This window comes from Haemaphysalis longicornis, unplaced genomic scaffold (assembly GCF_048455015.1).
Source record: "Haemaphysalis longicornis isolate Haplotype H1 unplaced genomic scaffold, Haemaphysalis longicornis Haplotype H1 scaffold_7, whole genome shotgun sequence".
Classification (NCBI taxonomy): Eukaryota; Metazoa; Arthropoda; class Arachnida; order Ixodida; family Ixodidae; genus Haemaphysalis; species Haemaphysalis longicornis.
Genome location: NW_027526422.1, coordinates 106,259,597 through 106,287,031, shown reverse-complemented (window position 1 = coordinate 106,287,031; position 27,435 = coordinate 106,259,597). Strand labels below are relative to the sequence as shown.

The 27,435-nt window shown below is 45.3% G+C and overlaps 1 protein-coding gene and 1 long non-coding RNA gene across 3 annotated transcripts in view; both read left to right on the top strand.

Moving 5' to 3' along the window:
* The window catches only part of LOC144146777 (monocarboxylate transporter 6-like), a 60,663-nt gene extending 47,120 nt beyond the window's left edge, over positions 1-13,543 (top strand). For both annotated transcript variants that reach the window (XM_077678705.1, XM_077678706.1), the window contains exons 4-6: positions 6,869-7,127; positions 11,422-12,008; positions 12,985-13,543. In XM_077678705.1, the coding sequence (XP_077534831.1) occupies positions 6,869-7,127; positions 11,422-12,008; positions 12,985-13,160 (1,022 nt within the window). In that variant the 3' untranslated portion in view covers positions 13,161-13,543. The remainder of the gene's footprint in view (positions 1-6,868; positions 7,128-11,421; positions 12,009-12,984) is intronic.
* On the top strand, positions 1,891-5,524 carry LOC144146776 (uncharacterized). The gene is made up of 2 exons (XR_013317704.1): positions 1,891-2,273; positions 5,435-5,524. It is a non-coding gene; the product is annotated as an uncharacterized LOC144146776 (long non-coding RNA).
* Positions 13,544-27,435: the final 13,892 nt, after the last annotated feature.

Below are 27,435 nucleotides of genomic sequence, written 5' to 3'. Positions count from 1 at the left end.
TCAGAAAAGCGGCCGCCGCGGTCGGAAATCGAACCCGCGACCTCGTGCTCAGCAGCGCAACGCCTGGCAGCATCTTCGCCCAAATAATAATTATACCTGCTAAGTGGGGAAATCAATTATATTGGACAATTTTTGACTGCATTTCCTCAAATACTGCCGCAACATGCTTTGCACAAAACAATGGAAATAAACATTGACAAAACTCTAGTGACTCATCTCTTCTGGCACGTGACTCCCGCGGAATCGTTTCCTTGCTATAGCAGCGCATTTTCTTCTTTATAACTTAGCACGCATTGACATAATGAGTGAGCAATCTCCACTACTGCTGCTAAGCTTCCGCTTTAGCGGCAGTGGACATATTCGAAGGCAGTCTTCCGGGAAAGTTGGAGCGGAATCATGAAGCATGCATATCTCGCCGGGAAAAAACGGAAAGGCAGGGGGGGGGGGGGGGGGAGGGGGGGTAGGCTACACATCTCGGGTCCCAGTTCTGGGGACAAAAAAAAGTCGTCACTCCCCCTGCCTCTTTTCACACATACAATGCTGTGATACCTTGTGTTCCGGGAAGGTAGGTGGGGAGGAGGTACATTTAAAACGCGATTCAATCTGCTACATCTACAAAAGGCATATGTGACATCGCATCCTAGTGCGATGATTCAGTGTTTTTCTGTGGAGGCACGATACTAACAGCGCTGTTTTGCAGAAATGAATACTTATCTCACAAACCCAAACACAAGAATATTCCAGTGACGAAATTGTGCCTATAAATACTCAGAAAAAAAACAGCAAAACTTTGGTGTAAATCCCTAAACTTCGAAAAAAGAACAATTAAATTTTTGTACACAGCGAACTTTTAAAACAAGCGAACGCAGGCTTGGTCTCATCGTCGTTCACTCGTGAACTTCATTACTCCAGTTATCACTCGCGCACCCTGCCGTGGTCTGAGCCCAAGGACGCGAGTTCTATTCCCCGTCATACATAACTTTCCTTGAGGATACCGTGAACTGTCTATGATAACAACAGTAGAACAGCAATGTGGAATGCAGAGAATTCCACAAGGAGCAAACGCGCATCTACGCTCTATTAAAACAGGTGAAAACAGTTCTTTCACTGCAAAAGAACTCCGTACGCCAGTCCAAGGCGCCGCCGCTCACACGAACTGAACGAACGAACAAACGAAGAAAACAATGAAGAAAGACAAACTGAAGCGCTGATTAACAACTCATCTTTACTGCACAGGGTCACAAAAAGAAAGAACGAGCCTGACACTGCTTCACGCCACTACAAAAAAAAAAAAGAGAAACCGAACAAATTAGTGGGCTGGCGTGCCGCTTGTTACACTCCGAACCGCTCTCTCGCTAACGATGTCAACACGTCCGCGGACTACGTTTCTCAAACACAAGCGCCTAGCAAATATCTTGCGCCCGCAAGCAGATCAAGAACTTTGAAGCTGTTGTCAAAGATTGGACTTTCCAGAATTCTTCCTTCCTCTCTCCTGCTGCAGTTCGCCGAAGCGGGCGCCCGGACACAAAAGACGTGCCATCCACCTCCACACCCGGCGATAACCAGTTCTTTTGGTTCCTCTGGCACCCTCCCACGCTAAGCTGAAGTGACCGCGCTGTCACGAATGTCTAGTACGCGGCGTTGCCACTGCCGCCAGTGGCGCTGACAGCCAACATTGCGACCTCGGCGGAGTTCGGTTATCTGCAATATAATATTATTACTGCTGCTAGAGGGGTTGGTAATAATTCTATAAAAGATTATTGTAAATATTAACATAGGACTCACAAGCCGCCGTAGGTTTTTTTGATATCTCGTGTCAATGTTTTCACGCTCAGTTTTCACAAGAATGCGTAGCTGTGGCATAGCCATCGCAAACCGACTTGAAACCAAGCCAATGTCGCTTGGTCGCAATCCCGGATGTGCGGGGTCCGGCGTGGTGCGGTCGTGCGGTCGTTCTCGCTGTTCTGTGCAAATTTATAGCTTTCCTCGTGTTGTTGGCGATTTATGTGCCGTGTGCGAATCTTTTCAACCAGCATCGAAGGTCAGACATTGCAGTGCAGCTGGCGATACATCGAATTTATTGAAGGAAAAGCCATCGTATGCGCTCTTCTACCGCCGGTGAACATCCTTTGTGTGTCGTGTTGTGTTTGTGCGCTGTGATCGTACGGTGAAGAAGCTTGCGAAGTGAGGTGTTACCATCCCTGTTAGCCACGCTTTGGAATCCGTCAATTTCACCACGCTGGGAGCCCCGCTGGGAGCGACGTTGTTATAAGGTAAGTTCATTCTTTCCGAGCGCTCCTGTGCAGTGCGCGTCAGGCTTGTCAAGGGCAAGCGAGCACGCGACTTCGGAGCATGCTGGCGACATCTGCTGATAGCTGCTGGGTTAGAGATAGCTTGCCATTGCGCGTGCGTGGATCTCGGACAGGCCCTGGCCGGTCGTCGTTCAGCTTTGGCCTCTAAAATTTGGAGACACCACCACCCGCAACGGGTGCTTCTTTTCTTCGTGCCAGCCGTGAGCGGTGACGCCGGAGATCAGTGCGTTATTTGACGCGGTGCATTATCACCCCAGGGACTTACGTAATCGCACAACAGGTTCGACCGAAATCCCTGCAGTGAATTCTTGTTGCGTGCTTTCCGTTTGGTGCGCTTGAGATGCAGAAGATTGGCGCTCGTTGCTTTATGCGATTACGTAACTGCCTGCGATAAACGCGTCAAACGGCGCGTCTATCTGGCCTGTCACCGCTCATGGCTGGCACTGGGGAAGACCAGTGCCCCTCGTGGGTGGTGGCGTCTGCAAATAACAGTGGCCCATGCGAAATGACGACCGGCCCGACCCTGTCCGAGATCCGCGCACGCGCAATGGCAAGCTATCTCTAACCCAGCAGTTATCAGCAGATGTCGCCAGCACGCTCCGGAGCCGTGCGCTCGCTTGCCCTAGACAAGCCTGACGCACACTGTACATTTCATCATGACAAATGTTGTGCAGACCTTCCTGAATGGCGATACTCACGACTTGGTTATTTGTCGGTATATGAACAGTGTTTTTATTCCCGCCGTCTCCAGATCGACCTAAAGGGTATGATTTCACTTCAGCCTTGCAAAAATACTGTACGTAAGTGTAACAAATTGAAGGGGGAGGCTATTGTACCGGCACACAACATTTTGACATCAATCAGTGTTTTATTGTCTTCCGCGCTGCTGTATTGCTTTCGCGTGTTCTATATTTGTATGTATCTTAAGCTAAAGATCTAACAAAACCTTTGAAGGCAATTGACGAATGAATAAAATCCCAGATGCAGTGCCGCTACAGAACGGAGCAGCAGCCATGAATTACCTAGTACGAAGTGTCATAAAAAAAGAAAGAACACCATGATGAAGATAAATAAAATGTTTGACGAACGAAGTTAACGAAAATGAAAAAAAAAAAATGAAAGAGGTTGAATCGAACAAGTGCCTGTCGGATCAATAACAAACGCACGAATACTGTGCCATGCAAGCACACCTGACAGCGCTAGGCTGAGAGGCAGATCTACCAGTCACAAACAGGATAGTGTGTTCAACCAGTTAGGAGACATGGCGGTAAAATATACTTGCAAGCTAAAGTGCTGGCAGCCAGCAATATATTTGCGTATTAATTTGAACGATTGCTTGGAGAAAGAGCGTTCCCTGAGTGCAGAGCAGTGACAAATGTGGCCTAAACCGTATTTCATCCCAGCTAAAAAAATAATGCCCAAGAATATAACAAATTCATTGATTGCTTTGGAAAATAGAGACTATGTATCCGCAGAAGGTAGGGTTTAAACCCAAAACATCTTTACACAAGTCTGATGTGTTACTTCGGCACCCTAAAGGCAAGCAGACACTTTGGCTTTAAAACCAATGCAGAAAAAAACCTGCTGCGTTAGTAGTAGTTGGAAACAGACTGCACACTGTTGTCATATATTAGTCTTTTACCACTAAGTGCCAATTCTCTCCATGTATCTTTCCGTGAATTTCTCATTTGCCAATTTTTGTCACAGGTGCTAGGCAGCTTGCGCTAGAACATGCACAGGCGTCAAACTTTCAAACTGATGAATACCAGTTTTGACTTAAGCACTTGCTCGACTTGCTAGCGTAAATTGAAATTTGCCATTGCTTCTAATCACAACCTGCTGACTGCCTTTCTCGGAGCAGTTTTGAATAAGTTGGGCTGAATGTGGTGTGAGTAATAGCAAAATCACTGAATAACATTTTGGCTGAATGTGGCATCAGACGTGCCACTGACTGATGCTACACCGGCATTGCGCGAGGGCTTAGTCAATCTGTTTTGACAGATGTTCAGCCTCTAGGAATTACCCAAATGATTGGTCGGCATGGTATCACTATACTGTTTTAGTGCTGCTAGTGTATAGAAAATCTCGCCAAGCAAAGGGATACAAGCTTTTAAATTATTTCTCATTTACAGAAACTGATGTTTTTCCCCTCACCAAACAAAACTGTTTCGTGTTCTCCTTGTGTGTAAACTGGCATTAGACGGCCTTGTTATACTGGTATACCCCTCTGGCATTGTTATGATGAAGGCAAAAATGTGGATATACCCATGTCTCATATGATCCCTTTAAGCTGCTGCTTAGTGCTACTTGTTTCGTAAACGTACTGCAAGGCACACACCATACTTCAGCGTTACAAGAGTGTAAAAGACTGCGAAATTCAAGTTATGTATTTTTCCTGTCACGTTCTTTTTGCCACGTTTTTTTTCCATCACGGTTCATGTATTTTTTTCCACTAGTCGGTAAGCACAAAGTATTATGTGCTCATCCATTCATAAAGCCATTTGCGATGATTGCCTGATGTAGTAACTTTAGATTACAGTACCATCTGATCCTAGTTTTTTTTAATCAAGGCTTGTTTTGTAAACAAGTTCATGCAAGTTGACAATTTTCTAATTTTGTTTTACGAGATTTCAAGCATTAAAATTTCAAAAAACAAAATCCAGAGGTTGACAGGTATGCTTTTGCACAGGTTTGGGGTTTCTCCTGTCAGGTAGTGGCTCTACCAGTCTTTATAGGCCTATTTGGATTTCTTTTGGGCCTGAAAGATGTGGAAGACACGATTACGGACCCATGCGGGTGATTTTTTGGCTCCCTGCCGCCTTGAAACATAGTCGTTCCTGTAGATTTCAGGCGCCTTCGTGCGGAAGGCATTCAACTAAAGGCATTCCACTCCCTACCAATTGTAGAATTAATTGATGCGGCTAGCTTGGCCTACGGCATTAAAATCTGAGGAAAGCTTATACATTTGTTGAACTGCTATCTCCCTGCTTTCCAAACATACAAGCCAGGTAACTTTTAAAATAGCCAGGTACTTAAACCAGCATGCTTAATGAGAAGGGATGCAATCATCATTTCGTACTTGACTGGTGCAAACAAACAAGTCTGTTTCTTGTATTTTGCAGGCTACACAGTCAAGTAGGCAAGTGGACCCTGCGAGGCTCCAGCCCTCCCGTGATGCTTTCGTGAGCAATAAAGCAAGCTTTGCCATGCAACACCTCACTATTTCGCCTGCTCATTGGACACCTTGACGACAGTTTTTAGAATGTTTTTGCAATATTGAAGCAGACTTAGTATATATTTAGTACAGTTAACTGAACTTTACTATGCAATTGTTGAAATAACTTGACAAAAAACTAACAGGAAATCAAACGGGCTGTCTTGAATATGCTCAGTAGGTTTTCATTTGACATTTCTCAACAGGAACTCAACAGGAGAATGAATAGAGAGTCAACACAGACTCAACTGGAACTCAACAGACTTTTCTCAATAGACTTTCAATTGACACGTCACAACAGGAACTCAACAGGAAAAGTGTATTGAGACTCAACAGAAAGTCAATTGAAAATCAACAGACATCTTGACTATAGTCAATAGACTTTCAATTGAAACTCAGCGTTGAGTTTCAATTGAAACGCGGCGGCCAATTTTCAACGAGAACTCAATACAAAATTTCTATTCAAAGTCAATTGACTGTCAACACAATGTACTGAGTAAAGTCAATTGACTTTCAATTCAATCTCAATAACCATTTTTGTAAGGGATGTCAGCGGCCAGGAAGCGCGCGCCCATCTCCCCCCGTTGCCAAGGAAGACGAGGAGATTCCTGGCCAATCCCCCACGTGGGTATGTGCTATGTCAGCGGCCAGGCTGCGCGCGCCCATCTCCACGTGCGCGGACATCGCCGGTGGACGCAGGTTCAGGGTCGCTTAAGAAGTGCATTGCACTTAAAACCAGGATATGGAACCTCGAACAATTTAATGTTTGCAATTTTGTTAAAAGTAAATTTCAGTTTTAGTTCGACTCAGCGTCCGCACAAAGTACATTTAGTTTTTCTTTCTACGGCGCGATGCAAACGATGACCAATATTTACATTAAATTTTCGACTGCTCAAAGACAGTTCCTGCCTATAGCGTGTTACTTCCAAATTACCCAAGTTGGTGCTGATAACCACATAGAAAGTGTGTGCTCATAAAATATTTTAATACGGACACCATCAAGCTTTTCGGTCGCAGGTCTACTCGGTACCGGGGCGAGGTGTAAGATACTAAACTTTATAAAACAAATATTCGGTATATGCTCACCTTCGGCAGTCTCCCGCATGCTTGTTATAGGACATTTAGTTGCATTCTTATGCATTCTCATGCATTCTTATGCATTCATTATGCATTTGCGTCAGAAGGCAAATGCTAACTGCGTTTTTAACAAGCACGCTACTCCAGCCCTAAATGAAGAAGTTCTTCTGTAGATGTGATGTAATGTTAACAGAATTTTATTACGAAGAAAAAACGTATTGTGCTGTTCCAAAAGCAGCAACATTCGGCAGTTTGTCTTTTCCAGGTCTGGGTATTGGATTGGTGTTTGGAGCGCTGCAAGTCTACCTGAGCCAGCACTCCTGCAAATACCGCGGTACAGCCCATGGCATCATGTACGCTGGCGCAGCCGCCTCGGCTATCGTGTTCCCCTACTTGCTCGAGTACACCACCCAGCTCTTCGGGTTTCGCCTCTGCCTGCTCATTTTTGGACTGCTTCTCGTCAATCTTACTGTCATTACGTTTCTGCTGGACAAGAAAACCTGGATCAAAGGCGCCCAACAAAGGCAAGATATGCATGCCCACTTGTTTCTTGTATATTACCCTCCCACTAACTTTATCAAAGTGCGCGCTTTCAGAGCAACACCCATGAAAACCTTAAATTCACAGCGTAAACTATCATCCACACCACCCGCCCTTTTGCCTCGTTATGCCGTTACCGGAGGAAGAGGGGTGTACTACGCGGACATTCTCCCCCTCTTATCACATGACAGAAAGAAGTGAGGATGAGCCTACCTGTACCTATACCTACTCTATAGCCTACTCGACCGCCTACTCAGGTCGACTGCAGGGCGAAGGCATACTGAAATGTTCGTATAGAGCCCGAATTACCGCTTTAATTGTTTCACACACACTTGAAGACCACCTTATCAGCGTAACGTGTGCACAGGATGACATACCTGTACCTATAAGAAAATAAAATTAATTACAGCTTCGAAGTGTCTAGGCTTTGTAGTATAGCTTTTGGCAAACTTTTTTTTATCTATGAATCTTTTGTAATAAGTTTATTTTTTTTTCTTTAGCTTGAGTTCAGCCGCTGTACTGTTCAGTGTTTTTGTGTCGTTAATAATACAACCAGACGGGTATTCGTTGAGTGAGGTGCCATAACTTTCTTAAAATATTTGATGCGACCGGCTTACTATCTTGTTTCCCATTAAATAAATAATTTTATTTATAGTGACAGCGGCAGGAAACTCATTCTTTGTGGAAACTGGAATTGAGAACTCCACGCTTCATTTCGCCCGGCAAGGAATAATGTAAAGGAAATTAAGAATGCTACCGTGTAGCGTCATCTGCTGAGTACCATCTATGTCCCAACCGTGTAACGCCCTCCATTTTCACAAAAATGCAAAAGTGATAACGTGAGCGCACTTGATCATTATTATACAAAAACTTACATAAATGGTCGAGGGGAATTTTAAGAAACTAAAAACGCACAAGAAAAAAGAATCTAAAAATATTGCAACTTTAAACTTCCAGAATCAAATTATCCAACTGGGAGACTGTGTCCATAAACAAAGACGCAAACAAAACTTCTCAGAAAAACAAGCGAAACACGAATAAAAATCTCAAAAACGCACTAACTGTGTAATGTATTTCATTGGCACAAAAATGCCTAACAGGGGAAGTAGTTTACGCGTTTATTCGCTATGATTGTGCAAAAGTTCATTTTTGGCGCAAAGAAAAAAATAAAGTACAAAATAACACCATCTAGCGTACTTGGCAACTGATGACCAAAACACTTACTTTAAAGACAAGTATCGTAAGAGTGCTACGCATGATTGCACAATTCTTTGATTTCCTGGAGATATTTTCAGTGGTGCTTCTTAGTTCACACCGAGAAGCGCTCTGATTTTTGGCTGTGTTCGCTAGTTTGATTGCGTTTTTAGTGCATAAAGTTTGGAATCTACTTTGTCATAGCTCCATACACGCTGAGGCGTTATGAATGTGCATACTAGTCATATTTTGCGATTAATTTGAAGGTTTTAGCTCGCAACAGCTATTTTCCGCTCCCTCGCTGAAATGTTTCGCTATAGCGTTTAAAAGACTTTTATTTACGCCTACTGCATCTTAAGGCGACAATAAATGAAGTGAAAGGAAACCATAAAAGCAAGTTGGTTTATATCGGTACATCAGAGCTTCGTAACTACAGAAAAAAATGTAGGAGTTGATCACTAACCCAGACAACGTTTAACACAATAAATCTTAACAAACGTTACCGTCAAATTAACTTTCCCGTGCTACTTTTTTGAGAGCTCAGCAATCTTCAATGGTTAAGCTCTGCATTGTGGGAGGTTGTACTCAGCAACTCATCCTCTAAAAAGAACAGGGCAGCGCACGAAGATTGCCACCAGTCAGTCTATGCCAAACCAAAACTCACAACCCCGAACAAACCCTTAACCATAACCAAGACTTGTGCCCGATCAACCCAAACCCATAACCAATCAACCCCGACCCGAACCCTTACCCAATACAAACCAATCCCCACCCTACCCACTGGCTGAGCTTGACCCGATCACAAATGAAAAACATACCACACACACATACACACACACATGATAAACAATCACCCTTTATCACGTGAAGATTCCCCTAATCACATACCTGCTCATTGCCGCTGGCGTATCTGCGGCGACACTATAGTTCTCGACAATTTTCAATTCAGCCACTCATCTCCTCACATTCAGCGTGGCCTATCCGCTGCGGCGTCCATGCCAACGGCGTTGGGCTAAACTAAACAAGGAGATGAGTCAGCAGCGCACCCATTTTGAATTAGCCGCTCATTTCTCGGTGGGCAGTGCGGCCTAGCAACTTCAGCGTCTCTGGCAACGAAGCAGCGCAAGGATAACCTCCAACGCTTTGCATGTAATGAGAATATGATTTTTATCGTCACGGTGTACATACTACACAGTAAGGGAAAATGGGTCCCTCAAAGCCAACAGGCGGGCTTGTGCGGCGGCGTCCGGCAGCAGCGGACATCCCAACGGACAGAAGCACTCATTGATAGCGGTAAAAACTGAATGGCGAGAACAAAGGCGAAGAAGGAACGAAAAGAAACAAAGAAGAGAGAAAAAAGACTAGCACACACAGACAAAAAGAAAACGGAGTATATCAACATTTGTTATAACTACAGTGTTATCCTTTCACTGCAGAACGCATTTCGCTGTTGTAACAGTTCGTACTCTTACAGACCATCGTGAGCTTGCACATAACGAAAAACACCCACAAAGCAAAGGGGTAACAAAACTGTCCCCTCACACACATACAGAATTTAGCAACATTCGATGTGCTAGAATGGCAGCGTGCAAATTTGCCTGAGTAGTTAAAGGGTATATTTTGTCGGTCAATTCCATGAAAATACTCTTACTGAATGTCACAGTCGGATAACCATGAGCTTCATAATGCAAGAAATTCCCGTTCGATTCCGAACACGGAAAGCGTTTTTTTCTTGATTTCTGGATTTTTGACAAAACTATCACGGGCTTCCACGACACAAATGAAACGAAAAAAACCTTTGCTTGAAAAAACAAAACAAAGGAAGGGGCATGTACGTGCGAAATAAATTAACGTCGGGAGTTTTCTTGACCGTGAGCTACCTTCTTAAGACGCAAAACGTTTCTAGCAAGGATTATGAAATACGCCGGGAAATATAAATATTATGGGCGCGGGATGGCAGGGACAATTCAGCCGCCCCGATTTATATACTCGCTGAGGGCTCTGGTGACGTGGGCCTGCAGTTCCTGTTTTTTGTTTTTTGTTTTTTTTGAGATTCAACGCAACAGCCAGCCACTATCTAGGATGCCTAAGAACAGGTTATAGGCTTTGTTTCAGTTTTCTTTTTTTCATGTTTAAATTCACAAGATCTATGCGTGTGAACGCGAGGGCCCACGTACCTGTTTATGATTAGTGCTTATATTGGCAACAATCAGTGCCAAAAAAACAGAGCTTATTAGTGTAGCCGCCTTGAACCACGACAGCCTTCAACTTTAGTGGTCATAGCGCGTGTATATTGTACCTCTGCAATCAGGCAGTAGTACCTACTGAGACTGCTTCGGCAGGGCTGGTATGGAGGGGCGTTGCTTGATGAATTGCCTTGCCGTTCGCTGCCATGCCAATAATGCATTAAAGCGCGTTTGTACCTGGCTTCCAATTTTTCCGAGGAGAGTGAAATCCATTCCGAATACCGTGAGGGCTCAAGAAGTAAAATGAAAAAATAGGGCCTCGGCTTGACCTGGGAACATTGCATCGGATATATAAGTACTCCAAAAATTGAAACGAAAGAGAAAAGAGAAATGCCGGCGAATTCCTTAAATTCTCAGCAAACAAGCCCTCGTTGAAGTTGAAAAACAGAATCCGCAGGAGAAAAGAAGCGAGAGGGTTTCAAGGTAGCCTAGCGCAGGCGATTTGGTAGATCGCATGGTTCACCTGTAAAATTGAGCTATAGAAATACATCGTGATAAAACACTTCTAAAACTCCCAAAAACAATTTGTGTTACGAAAGAAAGCAAGAAGGAATCCCATTACACTGACCAAAACACCGAATAAGAAAAAATTCTTAGACATATATCACAAACGGTGGGGTTGCTGTCTTAAGGTTATTTGATAATCAAAAGACTGGAAAAATGCCGTAGTAAGTGTATTTTTGTAAAATTGATAAATACCGGTAGTAATTTGGACCGTTTGTCAAATAACTTCCCTTACATTTACATGCTCAGCACCCGGGAAATATATTTTACTGCTTTCAACATACTACTTGGCAAGCCGGATTGCACGTTAATGTATGACATGGTGTGTTTGCAGGCAGGCTGTGCGAGGAAGCCTTTACAAGCCTGACGCAGGGAGTGGAACAGCGGTGATATCAAGCAGCGGCTGTAGCCAAGGAACAGCGACGATCTCTGCATCTCGTACAGACGTCATTCTACGGGAAGGCAGGGTATTTCGCTGTCCGATGTATTACGTCATTCTAATCACGTGGGTTGTGTTCAACTACTGCTTCGACGTGTTCCTCGGCGTCATCGACGATTACGCTAGTGACAAGCAGATGAGCTTCCTGCGCACCATCTCCATCATACCCATCATTTCCTCGACGGACATCTTTGGCGGCGTTTGTCTGCCTGCGTTGGTGGACAAAGGGCTCGTTACCAGGAGCGCCCTACTCAGCATCACTTATGTGGGCCTGGGCGTCACGATGGCGGTGCTTCCCTTAACCACCGAATTTCCTCCTTTCGTCGGAGTGTGCCTTGTGTTTTCCATGTTCATGGGATGTGGAAACGCCATGTATGGAGTCCTCCAGGCAGACTACATCCGCAAGGACAGACTGCCAGTGTCGTATGGCGTAGCGGGATTCGTCGCCGGTCTCCTCCTGATTGGAAAGCCGTTTGTAATAGGTAAGTGCGTGGCCTCTAATGGCAATAAAGTGCCAATAGCAAAGGCCGATACTACCGCAAATGTATTAATACTTAAGCCGTGAACGAAGAACCCATAATTGGCCTAATAATATGCCTGCCAGTTGTTCGGTCTGCTATCAATATGATGTTGACGGGTATAATGATCGTGAAATGACTTTAGCGTATCCATATCAATACGGCAAATTTATATCAATATTCCGTTCCTGGACGATTTTATTAGACTCAGTCTCAAAATATAACCAAGCTCTACCTTTGCTGCGACTGGTGGTTCAATAGGGGTAATACAAGTACAATGTTTACCAGCTGCAATGATGATCTGACGGAGAAAATGAATTTATTCGGCTCGTAAACTTTTTACCCACTTTGCAACCTGAGAAAAAACAAGCCATTGCACCTAGATACATATGCAGGTCATCTGGGTTGAAGGAAACTGCCATAGGTTCATGTCGGCCCACACCTTCCGATCGAGATTAGTGGCTTGTTGTAAATGGTTGTTTCTCCAGCTATATAGATCTAAAGGGCAGTCTGGCTCTAAACGACGGACCTTTCCAAGCCCATACTTTCCTATCCACACTTCGCAAATCCCACGCGCGAAGTTCGGCCAGGCATGCATAGTAGCCAAACTGTACGTTCTAGGAACACCGGAGGGGCTATCAAGCCTTGGGACACCCGTTTAGGCCCGGGCACGGGCTACGCGAAGCCTGCCTTCCGCAACCAGGATGTTGATCGTTTGAAATAGTGTTTTTTTTTTCTTTCTCTCCCATCTTTCCTGCTATTTTGTGCTTGTTAGGTCGCCCAGTCACTAGATTCATTTGGGAATATCATGCACCCAACGGCTCCATCAGGAAAAAAATAAAATGCCAACCTGTCTATTAAAATCCCCTAGTGCTCCAATTAGAAAGGAATAGCGTCACAAGAAAACATGTTCTTCAGAATGTTCCTATTCATTGCGCAGGTTACTTCCGGGATGGACAAAAGTCGTATGACGGGCTCTTCAAGCAGCTGTCCGTGCTGCTGTTCCTCCTGGGCATTGCTTGGCTCGTAGTAGCGTTGTACGAATGGCACGCGAGCGACTCCTGGAAGAGGCGGAGAAGACGCCAGGCTGTTATCGCTGTTCTACGAAACCTGTGAAACTCTGTTCAAGATGTTTTGCTTGGAGCGAATGTATATTTCGTTTTCTATTGAAGGTACATTAAAGGAAAGCTGTGATGGCCGAATGGCAAAAGGACGGTCAGGTCATGTAGTGAACGTTTCCGATAAGCTCAGTAACGATATGAATCGTTCCAGGCCGTGCCTATATCTACAGGGTTGTGCAGGGCGCAAACGTTTTATTGTTTATTCTAGGACCAAAATTGCATTCGCTTGTATGTACTCTGTATTACTTCTATATTATGCGTGTGTTCATGTTCTAGTAATCATGTGCATGTTTGATCTCATTTTCATAGCAATGTAATATCAAAACACAGACTTTTTTTCATTTGGAATCCCTACATTTGAATAAAGCTATCTCACCTTCGCACGTAAGCACGTTATTGTTAATTCCCTCGTCTTCCCGTGAAGAAGTCAACCGCGAGTTACTGTGACGTGAACACTCAATTTCAGGAATTACTTGCTGTTTACGGTACCCAATTGGCAAACGCAGGACGTTTTTTCTGGGCGAGGGATGTGCCACTAACCGTGAAGGTGGCGCTGGCGACATATTCGCTGTGAAAGGAACACCCAGTTAAGATGTGCTATGTACGGGAGCGTCCACCTTACGGAAATACCCCTTATATGGATGCCCTTAATGTCCTAATACTCATTTACTTGCCTCAGTTGGTTTGAACCACGAACACGCTGGCAGATTCACACTTGGTCCATTACACCCAGGGGCGTGGATTTTTGGGAGAGTTGGAGCCGAGACATCAAAGTTTGCGCAAACTGAGAGAGAGAGAGAGAGCGAATGCATTTATTAAAACAATAGGGAAGGGGTAGGGGAGAAAAGAGTTAGGAACACTGGGTGGCCATTCTTTTCCGGTAGGCCGCGTGCCGCGGCTACTATTATCGCCTGAAAGATCAGGGCTTCCTGATCTTCGAGCTGGCAGCTCTGCAACGCGCACTTCCACTGCTCAAGGGTAGGGGATCTGGATGGTTCAGGACTTGTGGGGCACGTCCAGACGAGATGAGCCGTGGTGTTAGGCTCATCGCATTGGCAGTTACTTGGGTAGTTAGTAGGAGAGATTTGGTGGAGATGGAGGTGATTGTAATACGGGTTAGTTTGAAGTCTCCGCCAAATGCGGGCGTATGCGGCAGGAAGGGAAGGTTGGACCGGGGGATAGGTACGTGGGGTTGCTCTATTGTGGTATAGGATGTCGGGGTAGGTTTGGAAAATGGCCTTAAGAGAGTTTGCAATACCAGTTGCGTTGTTGACCTGTCCTGGGAATGCCCGGTGAAGGAAAGCTTAAGTGGTGTCGTTGGCCACCTCGTTCTCAGAGCGGACAGTGTGGTCGGGTTTCCACGCTATGCGGACATAAGGAAGGGTGGGGCATTGAGAGAGGATGACCAAGGTAAAAGCAGAGACCCCTCCAAGTGCAAAACGACGGCAGGCAGCTTAGGAGTCGGAAAGAAATGTGATGCTGGGATTTGTGGCTTGGGTTATTGAAGTGCAATGACTGCTTCTTCTGCCGTGGTAGCAGAGGTTGGGAAGACACCTGCCAAGGTGAGGAACGCATTGTTGAAGCAGGCAACAGTACCGACGTGAGCGGGTCGTTGAGGATAGGAAGAGGCGTCTGCATACAGGGTGGTGGGGTCAGTGCCATATTTTCTGATGAAGAATCGTGTACGATGCTGACGACGGCCGCTGTTGTATGTAGGGTGCATATCACGAGGAATGGGGAGGACGTGGCTGTTGAGTTGCATTGATGGAGGTATACGTTGCGGTGAGTCTGGAGTTTTTACCACCTTCCGGCCTAGCGTTTTGAGCAGATGACGACCGGCGAGGGTGAGTTGAAAGAACTGTAGTTGGTTTTGGAGTTGGTTTTGAACATCCCCGGATGTGAAAAAAGTTACCCCACACAGGATGTGAGGGAGATCGGTTGCAAGTTGTCAAACGTGATGGGTTTGTAAGGCTTGGGAAGTAAATTGATATCTCCATGGCGCCACTGCGGCGGTACTGTGCCATTCATCCAGTGGTGGTTGTACCAGGCAAGGAGACATTCTAAATGGCCTTCATTAAGTTTACGAAGTAGCTTGTGCGTTAGTAAATCATTTCCGGGTACTGTTGCGCGGGTTAGCCGGGGGAGGGCTTGCGCGAGTTCGATCGCAGTAAAAAGGCCATCGAGCTGACGATTTGGGGGTGCCCGCGTAGTACGGGTGCTAAGGAGATGTCCGATATGGGGTGGATCCGTATAACTTGTGACGCATCTGGGAGAGTAGTTGATCAAGCAGGTGAGGGTGGCTGTGGATAAGGCGAGCTATGGTTTGCTAAGTGCCGGTTTTCGAAGGGGGATTCCGCAGTAGGTGGCGTAGGATGTGCCAAGCTTTTTTGGTTGCGAAAGCGCCATTCATTTGGTCACACAAGCCACCCCAGGATTGTGCTTGCAGTTGTTTGGTGCATTTTAAAGCCTTTTCTGTAATCTGCGGAATCCCAAGTTTAAGCTTCCGATTGCGTTTTTAGTGGCGTCATCGGTTGAGTAGGCTACGTCATGGCGTTCATAGATGGTCGAGATGGTTGTCTACTGCCGGAAGATCCTGCGTGAGCGTGATTTTTTAGTGTGAGAGTTTTTGTACGTCGAGGAGTTGTTGCGTCCCTTGTTCTAATAAAAACGGACGGCTTCCAGGTAAGCTTAAAGGTGATCACTTGTAGGCGCGGCATACAAGCGATGACTTGTAGACCATGCGCGTTGAGTCACATGCAAGTCAAACAAACCTAGGTAACTTCCGCTACAATGTGAACCCTTGAAGGCCTTACTCGCGTTATCGCATTGCTGTTCCGATAGTTTGAAAGTAAAAACAGCTCTCTAGGCATAATTGTGGGCACAGCCAAAAGCCGAAATGTAAAGAAAACAGTCATCGTAGCCCTTTTTGGCGAAGCCGCCAGCACAATCTCGCAGAACAAGCTACCAATTCTCCCGGCGGGGCCTTTAAATGGTTGAAATAGGCTTATAAATCTTTCGCTAGGCCTTGCAGACACTCAGAAACAAGGAAAAGCCGTGTAATAACACGCCCGACGAAACGGGATATAAACAACCCGAAGTACCGGCAAAACTAACCGGCCCAGCAAGCGGGATAAAGTTTGAAAAAAAAAGAATGTATTCGCCAGCCAGTGGTCAAAGATTGTTGTCATAGCTAAAGAAGACCTTCCGTATCATCGGACAGAGAGTTAGGGAAAACTCAGCGTTCAGCACTACGTCAGCAACGCCGTGCCCACACCGGGCTAGGAACAGGACTACGGCCGCGGGGGACACAGGTAGGTTGACTAAAATTTGAATAACTTGGCAACCCTTGGGCGCGCAGAAATGTACAACCACTAGCCGCGACGCCCGAGCGAGTGTAACCCAATTATGTATTGGGTTTTGATGTAGAACATGCAGAAATGCAGCCTCTGCACTTGTCGTTGTCCCAATGTTTCCGGAATCTAGGGCACAGGATTGCCTTATATTTGCGCATAACTGCCAAAGGGTCATCGTTGTTAGCGGAGAAAACAGTAAACAGTTGTTTTTCGGCTTAGTATAGTTTTATGAAGGCGATGAAAGGGTACAACACAACTTCGGCGGCCTTTTTAGCCAGCTGAGTTTCAAACTAGACATTTTTTGTAGCTATACACTTGGACATGCTAGTGGCTTACTTTTCAACGGCCATACCTCAGCGACTTTCATCACTAAGCCATCGTGTCAGCTTATTCCTTCAGCTAAAACCAACAAACGCTGGCTCACGCTTGCGAGGCAACGTCGTCCACAGGAAACTTCTCTGGCTGTCTTGCTCTTTTTAGTCTAGTATGCCCAACCGATGCAGGTATGGAGTGCCGCCCGCTACGGAAGAAACCATCACCCTGGATACCTAAGGGGCTGCACTAGAAATGTTCAGCCATGTTATTTATTTAAGAACATACTGCAGGCCATGTAGGCCCAAGCAGGAGGGGCATAATGTGGTAACAGTATCAACCAAATACAAGCAGTAAACAGCAAAGAGCAGAAACAAGAACTCAAGTATAAAACAGTGAACGCTAGAGGCAACTACAAATGCACAACTAAACATTTGCCTCAAATGAACCAAAAGAATTTAGACAATCTTCGGGTGCATTGTTCCAATCATTAATTGTGCGGGGAAAAAAGGAAAATTTAAACAGATTGGTGGAGGCGAACATTGGGGTTAAGGACAGAGAATGGGAATGACGAGTACGGCGAGTGACAAGGGGTTTCAAGAAAGAACTACAGTCTAAAGCAAGTTTGCGGTGATAAAGTGAATACAATAATTTAAAGCGGAAAAACTGTCTTCTGGACTGCAAGGTTGGAATTCCGTTGTCACGCATGAGCTCGGAAACAGAATCTGTGCGACGAAATTTTGAATAAACAAACCGAATAGCTCTCCTTTGGATCTTTTCTAATAAGTCAATATTCTTTGATGTATGAGGGTCCCAAACAGCGCAAGCATAGTCTAGTTTAGGTCTAATTAGCGTTGTGTATGCAAGTAGTTTAACATTAGTTGGAGCGTCTCGAAGCTTATGCCGAAGTAAACATAATTTAAGAAAGGAAGAGGAAGAGACGTTAGTAACATGCGAGTTCAAGCTTAAATTATTTGTTAAAGTTATGCCCAAATACTTGTATTCCTGAACTTGGTTTAAGGGATTTCCTACAAGAGAGTAGGAAAATTGGTGAGGAATCCGTTTATTGGTGATGCGGAGGAAGACGGTTTTATCCGGGTTTAGTACCATGCCCCATTCAAGGCTCCAGGAGAGGATTGCAGCAAGAGAGGAGTTTAGAGCTTCCTGGTCACTAATAGAAAGAATATTATTAAAGATAACGCAATCGTAGGCGAAAAGTCGAATATGAACGGGTTCTTTGATTACTGAGACAATATCATTACAGTAAATTAGGAAAAGTAAGGGGCCAAGAACATTACCCTGTGGGACTCCGGAGGTGACTGGAAGAGTACTAGAAACAGAACCATCAATGTCTACATATTGACTTCGATTAGATAAATAATCCGAAACCCATGCTAAAAGAAAACAAGGAAGCCCGATGAGATGCAGTTTGTGAAGTAATTTATGATGCGGTACTAAATCAAACGCTTTGGTGAAGTCTAAAAAAATTACATCTACCTGCCCACCATCATCAAGACTTGAAGCAAAAGAATGAACAATTGAACATAATTGAGTTGTGGTTGAAAAGCCCTTCCTAAAACCATGTTGCAGTGGAGATAGAATTTGGTGTTCGTCAAGAAAATTTAAGATAAGAGTTGCTACTATATGCTCTAGAGGTTTCCATGAGGACGACAGAATAGAAATTGGACGATAGTTAGCGAAAGAAAGAGAGTCACCTTTTTTAAAGATAGGAACAACCCGCGCCACTTTAACATCCTGAGGTATAATAGCAGATCTAATGGACGCCTGAAAAACAATAACGAGAAAATTGGCTAAGGGTTCAGCATAGCGACGCAAGAAAGCGTTGGGTAAACCATGGGGTCCTGGAGAAGATTTTAGTTTTAAATTGAGGAGCATGTTAAGAACGCCATCGTAAGACACCACGTTAATATCTGGGGAACTGGAAATAATAGGAGGATGTACACCAGGGCTAGAAAAGACGCTGTGAAAGTATTGGTTAAACTGACAAGCGATATCCGAGGGGTTATCTAACAATGCGCCGTTGTGCGAAATCTTATAAATCTTCTTTTTACGTTCGCTGATAAAGCTCCAAAATTTCTGGGGGTCCTCTGTTATGAAATTGGGCAGGGTAGTATTGAAATAAAAACTCTTGGCCTGACGGATCTCTTGCGCAAGCGCAGAGCGAACTTGATGAAGTTGAGAAGGGGCACAATGCTTAGATCGCAAGCGCTTGGCTTTGCGCTTTAAGTGAATTATTTTTCGATTGATCCAGGGGGTGAATTTGTTAGTTTTCTTGGTTTTCGTGGGTATGAACTGATCTAGGCAAAAATAACACATGCTTTTGAAGGAGTTCCAAAGTACAGAGACATCATCATGATCAAATTTAACAAGTTGTGCACTGAGGTAATCAAGAACTGCCGCATCATTAGCGCGTGCAAAATCTTTAAGTTTCTTAATACTGCATGGCTTAGTAATATGCTTACAGCACAGAAAGAAGGTTACAGAGACGATGCTATGGTCAGATAAACCAGGCTCAACCGAAAATTCGTATTGATTGATGGAACGCGGGAGAAAAACAAGATCAAGTAGGGAACATGAATTGGCGGCAAAACGCGTCGGTTGACATACAACTTGAATGATATTGTGCTGCAGCAGTATATCAAAAATTACATTTGCGTTGTTAGAAGTAAGGGCGTCAGCGCCTTGGGAAAAGCTCTTGGGGATATCAACAGCACTGCCTCACCAGAGAAGGAACTGGCCACCCTAGCGTACTAGTTCGCTACCTGCCATGACTAACCAACTCCACTTTCGGCCCTCAGTCACCAGGAGCAGTAGAGCAGCTGTCCACGGCGGCGGTCAGAATAGCGATACCGGAGATGGTGCTAAGGGTCTCTGGATACGGGCAGTCCACCTTTTGAAATTTACCCTGGAAACGTTCAATGCACGCACCTTGTCTAGTGAGGGAAGCTTAGCTGTACTACCAGAGGAGTTCTCGGACATTAACAGAGATATTATAGGTTTAAGCGAAGTTAGTACAGGAGAAGGCTTCATGGCGCTCACTATAGCGGGTAAATTCTATGCTACAGTGGACTCCAAGAGAATAAAGAACAAGGGGTGGGATTTTTAATCACAAAGAAACAGCAGGGAACGTGGATGAGTTTTTTAGCAATAGCGAGAGAGTCGTGGCTGTTGTGATCAAGCTAAAGATATAGGTTGAAGATAGTCCAGGCCTATGCGCCAGCAGCCAGAAATGATGATGAAAACGTAGACAGCCTCTACGAGGGCGTCTAATCAGCAATGAAGAAGGACAAAAACGAAGTTTACGATTGTGATGGGAGACTTTATCGCAAAGGTCGGCAAGACACAAATGGGTGAAGGTGCGTGGGAAATTTCAGCATAGACAATCGAAGCAGTGGAGGAGGTACAATGGCGGGATTTTGCAGAAAGAAATAACCTGAGGTTGATGAACACTTTGTTTTACCAACGAAAGAACAGAAATTCTCATGTAAAAGTCCCGATGGTACAACCTAAAACGAAAATGACTTCATTTAATTGGCAATCCGGGTCTCGTCCACGACGTTGAGGTGCAAAGTATGATTTGGAGCAGCGATCATAGGACGGTTAGATGCAAACTAAGGCGCAATCTGAGAAGAGAAACAAGGAAACGTGTGAAAAGTAAGAAACCGTGCATGGAGTCAGAGCCAGATTGCACGAATTTAAAATAACTGTTGAAAACAACTTCCCTCTTTCGAATGAGCACAACGAGGTCAGTGTAGGTAGGCTAAATGACAACCTAACTCGGCAATCCGTGACTCAGCAGCAGCTCTGCGAGAGGCAACATGCAGGAAACAAACTGGGAAACTAAGACAACCAAGGAGCTAATTGCAAAACGTAATAACATGCAGCTGTCAAGTGCGCTAGATCAAATTTGGCTAGCAGAGCTGTCTAAATTATTGAAAGAACCAAACAGACGACATTGGGGCATATAACATGGAAGCTATCAAGGAGACACTGCAAATAGGAGGAAGTTTGAAAGCAACTGTGAGAAAGCTCGCCATTGGCAGACAATGTACGCACTCAGATACGAGCCGGGTAACATTACGCACCACATGGGAGACATAATAATTGTAGCAGAACAATTCTACCCCAAACTCTATGCCAGCTACGGTAGATCATAGGAAACTACTGACACTACTAGTAAACTTGCGATGTCCCACTAGTTACCAAAAAAGAAGTGGGAAAGGCTATCAGTGACATGAAAAGAGGAAAAGCTGCAGGCGACGGTGGCATAATCGCGGATCTTTTGAAAGAGCGAGGAGATATGGAACTGCAAATTGCGGTATTTTCGGAATGCCTAAGGCCTCAAAAGTACCCATAACTTCGAAAAACGCATAGTATATTCTGATTCATAAAATGGAGATACCAGGACCTTAATAACTACAGACCCATTAACCTATCCCCCATTGTTTACAAGCTGTTTACAAAAGTCATTGTTAGCCGCATGAGTGACAGTCTGGATTCCTAACAACCCAGAGATCAGGCTGCGTTTAGGAAAGGGTACTCAACCAGGGATCACATCCATGTCGTTCATCAAGGGATAGAAAAATCGGCAGAGTACACTAAACCTCTTTACATGACACTTATATATCACGAGAATACGTTTGATTGCGTACTCACCACAGCCATTTTAGAAGCGCTAAATGACCTGGGAATAGAGAAAACTTACATAAAACTCGTAGAAGACATATATCAGGAATGCACTGGCAGAGTAACCCTCCGTAAGCAAAACGATAAATTTTCGATGTGAAAGGGAGTATGACAGGGGAATACTATCTCTCCAAAACTATTCACAGCATGTCTCGTGGGACATTTAGAAAGTTTTACGGGGAAAACGTAGAATTAAGGGTAAACGGGGAATACTTGAGCCAGTTGAGGCTTGTGGACTACATAGTCCTGCTGAGTGAGACTGTAGTACACCTTCAACCAAGGCTTATGTAAGCATGGTCATGGGGCTAAAAATAAATAGGAGTAAATCTAGCGTAATGAGGAATAAGCATGCCAGAAACGTCCCCTTGAGCTGAGGAAAGGAAATGGTGGAAAAGGTAAAAAAGAATATAGCTGCCTCGGACAGATGGTTAGTGCTGACCCAACTACGAGAGAGGAATTCGTCGCAAAATAGGCATGGGTTGTGAAGCACTCGGCAAGCACTCCCAAATAATAAAGTATGCTACGTATGCTATTCAAAAAAAAATTACAAGCGCATTCTGCCGGTGATGGCATACGGAGCTGACACATGGCGCCTTACTAAAAAACTAGAAATCAAACTTAGGTCTGCTCAACGGGCCATAGTACGAATGTCAGCAATAACACTTGGGGTCTGGAAACGAGCACCAGGATCAGATAACGAACTACAGTTGAAGATTTAATAGTTCAAATAAATAAACAGAAATGAACTTGTGCTGGCCATGAGTTAGTCAAACGAACAACCGGTGTACAGTTGGGGTAACAGAGTGGATATCAAGAGATGTGTCTAGGAGAAGAGGAAGGCCATTAACCCGACGGAGTGATGAAACAACGAAATTCGCGGTATATTGTGGGCTCAAGCAGCACAAAACCGTGGCGGTTGGAGGCCAATGGTAGAGGCCATCGTCCCGCAGTGAACCTGAGTAGGCTGATGATGATGACGCAGGTAAGAAATCCCCTATCTATGCGACGAGAGAAACGACAAAACAGGGGAAGAAACTTTCATTTTTCGGCCTGGGCAAGATGGGGTAAAATTCAAGGAGCATGTCTTAACTGTTTTGTTGTCATGGGAACCTTATTAGGCGGGGTTTCATGGTCGTATCATTAGTGGAGATCAAGGACGTGAGCAACACCGCTCATGACTCGCAGTGGTGCCGTAGGCAGAACCCGCATGCACACACTCAAACCGAATGCCTTTCGTAAATGCATTAACGAACAGGAAAACAACGTGACCACCGAGCGAGTACCATCATTAGCGTGAAATTAGAAGAGCGCGTGACGGGCGGCAAGTCAGTATACTTGTCTTCCAGCTGTTGTGTCGCTGACTTTTCTCCTGCTGCTTTTTGGGCAATAAACCCCGGCTACAATTTAAATACCGATCTAAGTATTGCGTTTTACCGCTGTCCATCCTGAGAAACAGTTCTTAGGTTTACGACAGCCGCCCTTGTTTTCTTTCTCTTTATCCGGATTACTGGACACACCTCCTTTCCACAAAGACGTCACTTTTGCCGGTCGGCCCAGCTTATTGTGAGGTCGTTGAGTAGAGTTTAGGCCTCATCGGTAAAAAAAAATCCGGCTTCTTTGTCAGCCCCCAATAGCTTAAAGTACGAGAAATTACGGATGCGCAAATGGTAAAAACATAAAAATGCTCACAGAAACATTAAGTATTGAAGGGAGGTTACCGTTCAGGAGCGAATTCATGTCTTCGAAAATAAAGTGTGGCATATTCGGCTCTTCGTGAGACCCGCCGCGGTGGCTCACTGGCTAAGGCGTTGCGAGGCTGAGCACGAGATCGCGGGTTCGATTCCCGGCCGCGGCGGCCGCTTTTCTGATGGAGGCGAAAAGCGAAAACGCCCGTGTGAACGAGATTTCGGCGCACGTTAAAGATCCCCAGGTGGTCAAAATTAATCTGGAGCTCTCCACTACGGCGCGCCTCATCGCCTGCGTTGCGTCTGCGCGTCAAACCCCACAATCAATCAAATCACTCTACGTGCGAATCTAACCCTGGCTTCTGGATTCTGACACGAGCCAACAACCTCTGGATTAGGCAAGGCCTCTTTGCTCCCCCATGACGGCATCACACTACGACAGGGGAAGCAGTTCGGATTCTCCATGAAGGGAGGCTTCTGCGCGCTCGTTCATTCGCGTGTATCTGCAGTGCTACATGACAGCATATTCTCTGAATATTTTGTCCCCTTTGTTTAATGTCGACATGTAATGTAATTTCCGGTATGCAGTCCGTGTTTGATAGGTTTCAAAACTGAAAGTTAGATGTTTTCGGGTAATGAATCAATGTTGTCTATTTAGTATTCTTTACTATCACCCAATATTACCCGAAAGTACGCACTTTTTTGGGGTGTGGAGGGGTATTTATTCTATTCTGTGCTTTCCCATACAACTGTATTTTGTTAATAATAGCTGTTTGCCTCACGCGGACTCAGTAATTATTTTCGGGCTAGGTTTCAACCCTGTGGTCCTTCACCGACCCATGTTTAATGCAGTGTGAACGCAATTTCCAGATAAGCACTGTGTATGAAGATGAAACGAAAAAAAAACAAAATCACGTTCACAAAACAATATCACCTTACAAAACACGTGGTTCAACAGAATGCAGGAATTTTTACAAAATAGTATTACTGTTCTTGCAGTAAAGCAGTAATAAAAATGTCAAAATATTTTCTTAAATTTGATATTTCGGTTTTTGCTTCTCCGCGCATGCGCAGTGGCGCCAGGGTCACGGAGAATGGTTGGAGCAGGTGGGGCAAGCAGCTCCTCGAAAGCGCCGAGAGCCGGTCCGGCGTAGTATGACGTCGTAGCCACAAAGAAAAGGACAAGTATGCCACCGCGACGACACAGCATCTCTGCGTTTTGCCAGGACATAAAGGTAGCCGAAGCTTTTTATTTGCGTGCTTCGATCGGCACGTGACGGCACAACCAGGGAAGAGAAATTGCACGTCAAGGAAAAAGGTTCGCCCCCGACACTCAAATCACTTGTAAAGGAGAAAAATCCTGACGTCTAAAATTCTCCCTAATTCGAAATTTATCGGCCGCGTGAACTGCAGCCTTCTCGGCCAAGGCACTCAGCTGCTGTCTCGGGAAGTCATCGCGTGATCAGCGAGCGAATGGCGGTACGCGCTAGCATGCTATTATCGCGCTACCCTACGGCGCTGTCGAGCACGTAGTAGATCGTTTTCGAACCTACCGCGCAAATCTCACGTAGTTCGGATGAACCACGCAACGAGGACGACGGCGGAGGCCCTGAAGGACCGAAGAACGTGCAGCACGCAGCGTGTGCTGGGATTCTGTGCTTGAAAGAACATGAAGCTTCCTTTCATGGGTGCTTGGTTTTGCGTTTCGTTTCCCGGGGGCCACCAGACGCCGAGGTCGGTGTACACACACACGCGCCAGGCGCGGGCTTGGAGTACTTCCCTCCCCTTCACACTTTCGGAGGAGCGTCTCTAGCCGCCTCGGCAAACCGCCCTCCCTCCTCACAAGTTCTCGACACTCTCGTCCTCCATTTTCTGTGGTTCTTCCCATCAATCGGTTACGACCTCGACGCCAAAATGCAGTAGCGGCCGCCCAAGTGGCGCGCACTACAAGCAGGGGAGAGAATTCTCTGCCTGCCAAATTCCTTCCCCCGTGTGTCGAGATTGAAGGTGCTTCAACGTCGGATATGTATCGCCAGTTTCAGCATGCGATGAGCGCGATCGACCACTGGAGTACGTCAACAGGGCCGAAGTTTAGGAGGTGACGAATGAAGAGTGGTGTGCCAAAATACGACGATACAAAACCGAAGCGACAGACGCTAATAAGTTGTATCGGTGAAGAACTCTTTGATAGGTATGGCCAGTGGATGCCATAATTTTCAAGCCTTCCAAACACGTAACCAGACGAGTGGCATGAGGAATGCTTAGTCAAGTGCAAACATAAGTGCGTCATTTTGGGGAAGGCGTAAAGTATTGCGCTTGGTAATAGGAGTATTCGAGCACAGGCTCAACACATTCTCATGTTCTAGCCATGTACACCTAAGCATGCACAGTTTTTGGGAGCTTTGCATAAAGTTGAGCTGTTGTACAAACGAGCGAACAACGCTTATCGAGTCGTTTTGGTGTCTGAAAAATTCAAAGCGTCACCCCATAAATGAATAGTTTCCTTTGCCTTTCCTGATGTCCCTCTATTCATGAGTATCTGCTTGATGGATGCTTGCAAGACTTTGCAGCTCTTTGCAGTCGTTTTTGTGGCTAGTTATCTTTAGGTCATTGTCACTGGTATTTTATTGCAAAGCCCTCGCGTTACCAGATGTAACACTGTCGCGGACATCTTTTCCAGTTGCGACGGCGAGTTTGTGTAGTGACGTCAAGGACAAGGCACAGCAGTTCACAAATAATTTCTCGTATTACAACCGATCATCTCTAAATGTTTTTCCGCGACTCCGCGAAAGCACAATGACCGCAAACAGGTGACAGTAACGTGACGATTTTAACACGAAAGTGTTTTTATTAGTGGATACACGAACATTTTGCTGACATCATATCCATCACGGAAGTGACGTCAGTACAACGAAGCAAATGGCCTGTAATTGGTGCGCCCCTGCACACAGGGTCTTCTGGCGGGGGAAGCAACCTTTAGTACTAAAGAGTACGTTATACTTAGGGTTGTTCGTTTTCGTGGTTTTATATTTTAACACGAACGTATTTTATGCCCCGATACCCCAAGATTTTACTGACGTCATATCCGTCACGGAAATGATGCCAGTACACCTTTGTCGAAGCAGCCCGCCTGCAGGACGTCGCTCACCAAGCACACCCACAAGACCACCGCCGACCGTAAATCATGCAGCTGCAGGTTCCACTGCACATTTCACTTTCGTGTTTTACTGATTCCTATCACAGAGGAATCAGCCACAGTATTTTTCTAGCAACACTCTATTCACGTGCTGTTCATTACGAAATTGCCAAAGCTTAGAGAGAGGGTGAGAAAGAGGGGGAAGTAAGGGAGAGAGGAGGGTGGTGACAATTGCTAGTCGTATATTCGGGCTTAAAGGAGTATGGACACGAAATTTTTGTGTTGTTTCTTTCGCTGCTATATGTGCCTACCAGCCCACTAATCGTAAAATGACGCATTATACGGTCGATAGCAGCGTAAATAATTATTTAAAGCCTCGTTGATTTGTGTCAGTGTTGGTTTCGACTAAACGAACACAGAAGCGGCCGACATGACAGGACGGCGCTCGTGACGTCACCATTTTCGTCTCAAAACTTCCGGTGTAAACGATGACGTGGCACACTACGGAGCAGCGCGCGCTAATCGCCGCCAGCGCTTTGGCCACGTCACGGGAGCCCTCACGTCGGCAGTTTGGGATCAGGAGGAGTAGATGGTGTCATGCTGGTGTCGATTGTGAAAATATCCGTCCTGAGATTTTTTCTGCGCGCAGAGAATAATATAGATTTAAAATAAAGTATACTGAATGGCTACTGTGGAAACATGCTGTGAGATATCTTCATATAAAAAAGGAAGCCTTTTACATAGCCATCCCAAATTTGAAATTAATATGAGGTAATCTTCTGTCCAGCCCTACGACATGCCAAACACCACCGAATTCGTTGCACGTAAAGCGGGGGGCCCTATTATGGCTTCATTTGACGACGTTAATTACGAAAACTTGTCTAGGGTTAGCGTCGGGCAATCGCATATAGCGCTCCCCTCCTTCCACTCTATCTGCAGTTCGGCCACCTATAATTCGACCGTCCTATCACACCCCCCCCCCCCCACCCTTTTTTTCCCTTTAGCCACAAAATGGGTGGGACCCAACGGGGATGTGATGCCGAAGCATAACCGCTATCTCAGCAATGAAAACTTTGA